This window comes from Camellia sinensis, chromosome 9, assembly GCF_055761805.1.
Source record: "Camellia sinensis isolate YWXY chromosome 9, ASM5576180v1, whole genome shotgun sequence".
In the NCBI taxonomy this organism is placed as follows: Eukaryota; Viridiplantae; Streptophyta; class Magnoliopsida; order Ericales; family Theaceae; genus Camellia; species Camellia sinensis.
In genome coordinates this window covers 51281811-51285000 of record NC_138969.1, presented here as the reverse complement: position 1 = coordinate 51285000, position 3190 = coordinate 51281811, and the positions used below count along the sequence as shown (strand labels likewise).

The 3190-nt window shown below is 36.8% G+C and overlaps 1 protein-coding gene and 1 long non-coding RNA gene across 2 annotated transcripts in view; one reads left to right on the top strand and one right to left on the bottom strand.

Annotated features, from left to right (window-relative positions):
• LOC145798588 (uncharacterized) overlaps window positions 1-1047 on the top strand; it is a 4426-nt gene extending 3379 nt beyond the window's left edge. The window contains exon 4 of the mRNA XM_082886806.1: window positions 250-1047. Coding sequence (XP_082742932.1) covers window positions 250-892 — 643 coding nt within the window. The 3' untranslated portion in view covers window positions 893-1047. The remainder of the gene's footprint in view (window positions 1-249) is intronic.
• Window positions 1048-1613: 566 nt separating this feature from the next.
• Window positions 1614-2136, bottom strand: LOC145798589 (uncharacterized). The gene is made up of 2 exons (XR_014339674.1): window positions 2008-2136; window positions 1614-1922 (listed from the first exon to the last, which is right to left on the bottom strand). It is a non-coding gene; the product is annotated as an uncharacterized LOC145798589 (long non-coding RNA).
• Between the last annotated feature and the right edge of the window lie 1054 nt (window positions 2137-3190).

Sequence of the window (3190 nt, the reverse complement as noted above, 5' to 3'; positions counted from 1 at the left end):
TATTTTGTTGTTGTTGTTAACATTCACATCTGTCTATCATTTAAGTTGACAACGTAATAAGCATATAATGTGAACATTCACATTATTATAACCTGGTAGCAGATGTGAACATTCACATTATTATACCCTGATGTGAATGTTCACATCAGTGTATACTAATGGCAGTACTGTGAACGTTCAAATCTGTCAACATTAATGGTCAGGCCTGTTAAATTCCGTATTGTACAATGTTTGTGATATACTGTGCAGGGGCATGCGTTATGGGGAAATGACATCCAATGCGGCGGAGTCATTTAATAACTGGATTAAAGAAGCACGTAATCTTCCTATCACTCAAATGGTGGACAAAATTCGTACTCAGTTGATGCGGCAAATGTCTGCACGGCGTGACCAAGCAAACAAATGGAATGAGATTATTTGTCCGACATTCGAAACAAGGCTTATGGATTCGTTCAATGACAGCAAGTCTTGGCAAGTTAGCAAAGCCAACGAGGATGTGTTTGAAGTTCATTCGATACCATCGGTTACAGTTGATGTTGCGAGGCGTACATGTTCATGCTTCAAATGGCAAATCAACGGATTCCCGTGTGACCATGCTGTTATTGCCATTCAGAAGAGCCGTTACAATCTCAATGATTGTGTAGAACATTACTTTCATGTAGAGACATATCGTGCAGCCTATTCGGGAGCCATATTCCCTATACCATCGGTGGAGAAGCCGCCTTTTGATCCCACGGACTTTACTATATACCCGCCTACCATGAAAAGACCACCCAGAAGGCCGAAGAAGAATAGGATCCCATCAAGGGGTGAGAAATTGAAGCAAATAAGGTGCGGGAGATGTGATAAGTTGGGGAACCATAATCGAAAATCATGCACGGAGCCGATATAAGATATACCTTTTTTCATTTCAACATTGTATTTTACATTGGATTCTTATATTCATTTTTCAAATAAGATTATGTTGTGTTGGGAAACATTGGGTGGCAATAAGATTACGTTGCGTTGGCAAACATAATAATGCATTAGTGTTTGATTTGTGTTTTATTTTTACTTGTTTAAGGTACCAATCTGACATTTATGTTGGTTGTGTTTTGGATGAATGCATGCTGTTAACATTCACATTATGTGAATGTTCACATTGTTCAACTTTCAAACATTTCTGTGGTGGGAATGTTCACATTGTTGTTACTGTTTACATCAATGTAACCATTCACATCAGTGTGCACTACTCTAAATTCACATGATGTGAACATTCACATGATGTGAATCACAGCAATTTTTACATCAATGTAACCATTCGCATCATCAACTCATAAGATGTGAATATTCATGACATCATTGTTGCCATTCGCATAATCAGAAGTTATGATGTGAATATTCACATCATCAAATTGTTAGATGTGAATATTGACTTGTGTTAAGAAATATCATAATCACACCTGTCATATTGTGTTACATGAACACTTTAAGCAATATTCACATCCATGTAGTATGGTTTAAAATAGAAGAAAGTGTACGATCATTCTGTGATGTGAACATTGACATCATGTCATGTGTATCCAAAAAAAAAAAAAAAAAATACAATCTCAATGTGCATGACCATTGCAAAATAGGCCTGAAAATGCATATACATATATTGACTGAAAAGTATCTGTACAAGCAGTGATATAGACTTCATTTACAATTAAGCTACTGAAACTAAATTGTCTTAAATGTGGATAACAGATTTGGGTAACAGTGATAGGTGGACACCCCCCACCTATAGGTTTTCACATTGCACTGTCTTTCTATGGTTCAGGAAAAGGTGTACTAATGAGTCTCTTATTTGACACCATTTAAAGCGATCTAGGCTGGCAACAATGTCTTCACGATATACATGCGCCCTCATGATGTAACAAACTGCAGGCCCACAATCCACCCTGAAAATGCAAACTTGTTGTTAGATTTTGAAATTTAGGTGGGTAAAGGTTGTGGAACATGTGTAGAAATCGATTTTAGGCTTACGAATTTGATGCTTGCTGAGGACAGATGTCCACTGATATGATTGTTTTCGAAGTATTTTGGCTTGATAAATTGGTCCATAATGGTGATGACGGTCCAATGTTGTGCACCAAAGCTGTGATGTAGTCCCTCTGCCAACAATGAAATTTCATATTAGGCACCAACCAACATAGGGCATACGTCCAAGTTCAAATATTACACATCACGACAAGTATTGTTTTTGACAGCCACTTACCAGTATTTGTGCCTTGTCAATATGTGGGTCATGTATGCCTTCTCTTGGGCGCAGTGAGTTATAATGCCTCCATACATTCTCTTTCACGTCGTACACAACAGTTGTCCAGTGAAAGTTGTCGTGTATTGGGAAGATTAAGAATCTTTGGCCTTGATACTCCTTGATGTGTACATCAATTAGTTTATTCCTCTTGTGGGGGGGGGTACTGTTCAATGATTTTCTGCACACAAAAGGCATACAATGATGTACCAAGTATTTATATCGATGTTTGGTGTTAATGATTTGAATGTTCATCTGCTAATGGGGAGTTATGTTACTGATGTGAATGTTCACATTTCCTAATGGTGAGTGAAACTACTGATGTGAATGTTCACATCTGTTAATGTCAGGGATATTACTGGTGTGAATGTTCCCATTTGCTAATGGTGGGTGATGCTACTGATGTGAATGTTCACATCTGTTAGTGTGAGTGATGTTACTGATGTGAATGTTCACATCTGTTAATGTCAGTGCTATTACTGATGTGAATGTTCCCATTTGCTAATGGTGGGTGATGTTACTGATGTGAATGTTCACATCTGTTAATGTGAGTAAATACTGCTGATGTGAATGTTCACATCTGTTAATGTGAGTAATACTGCTGATGTGAATGTTCACATCTGTTACTATGAGTTATATTACTGATGTGAATGTTCACATGTGTGTATCATTTAAGTTTATCAACATAATAAGCATATAATATTCAATGCGAATGATGTGAATGTTCACATCTGTCAATGTGAATCTTCTCAAAGGTCATTTTATGTTTTTGTTAACATTCACATCTGCCTATTATTTAAATTAACAATGTAAGCATGTAATGCTGAGAATAACATCCACATGTATTGAAACATAATCAAAATTAAAGTCTAGTGGTTACCAAACATGTGCTTGTAAAGATGAATGATGAAT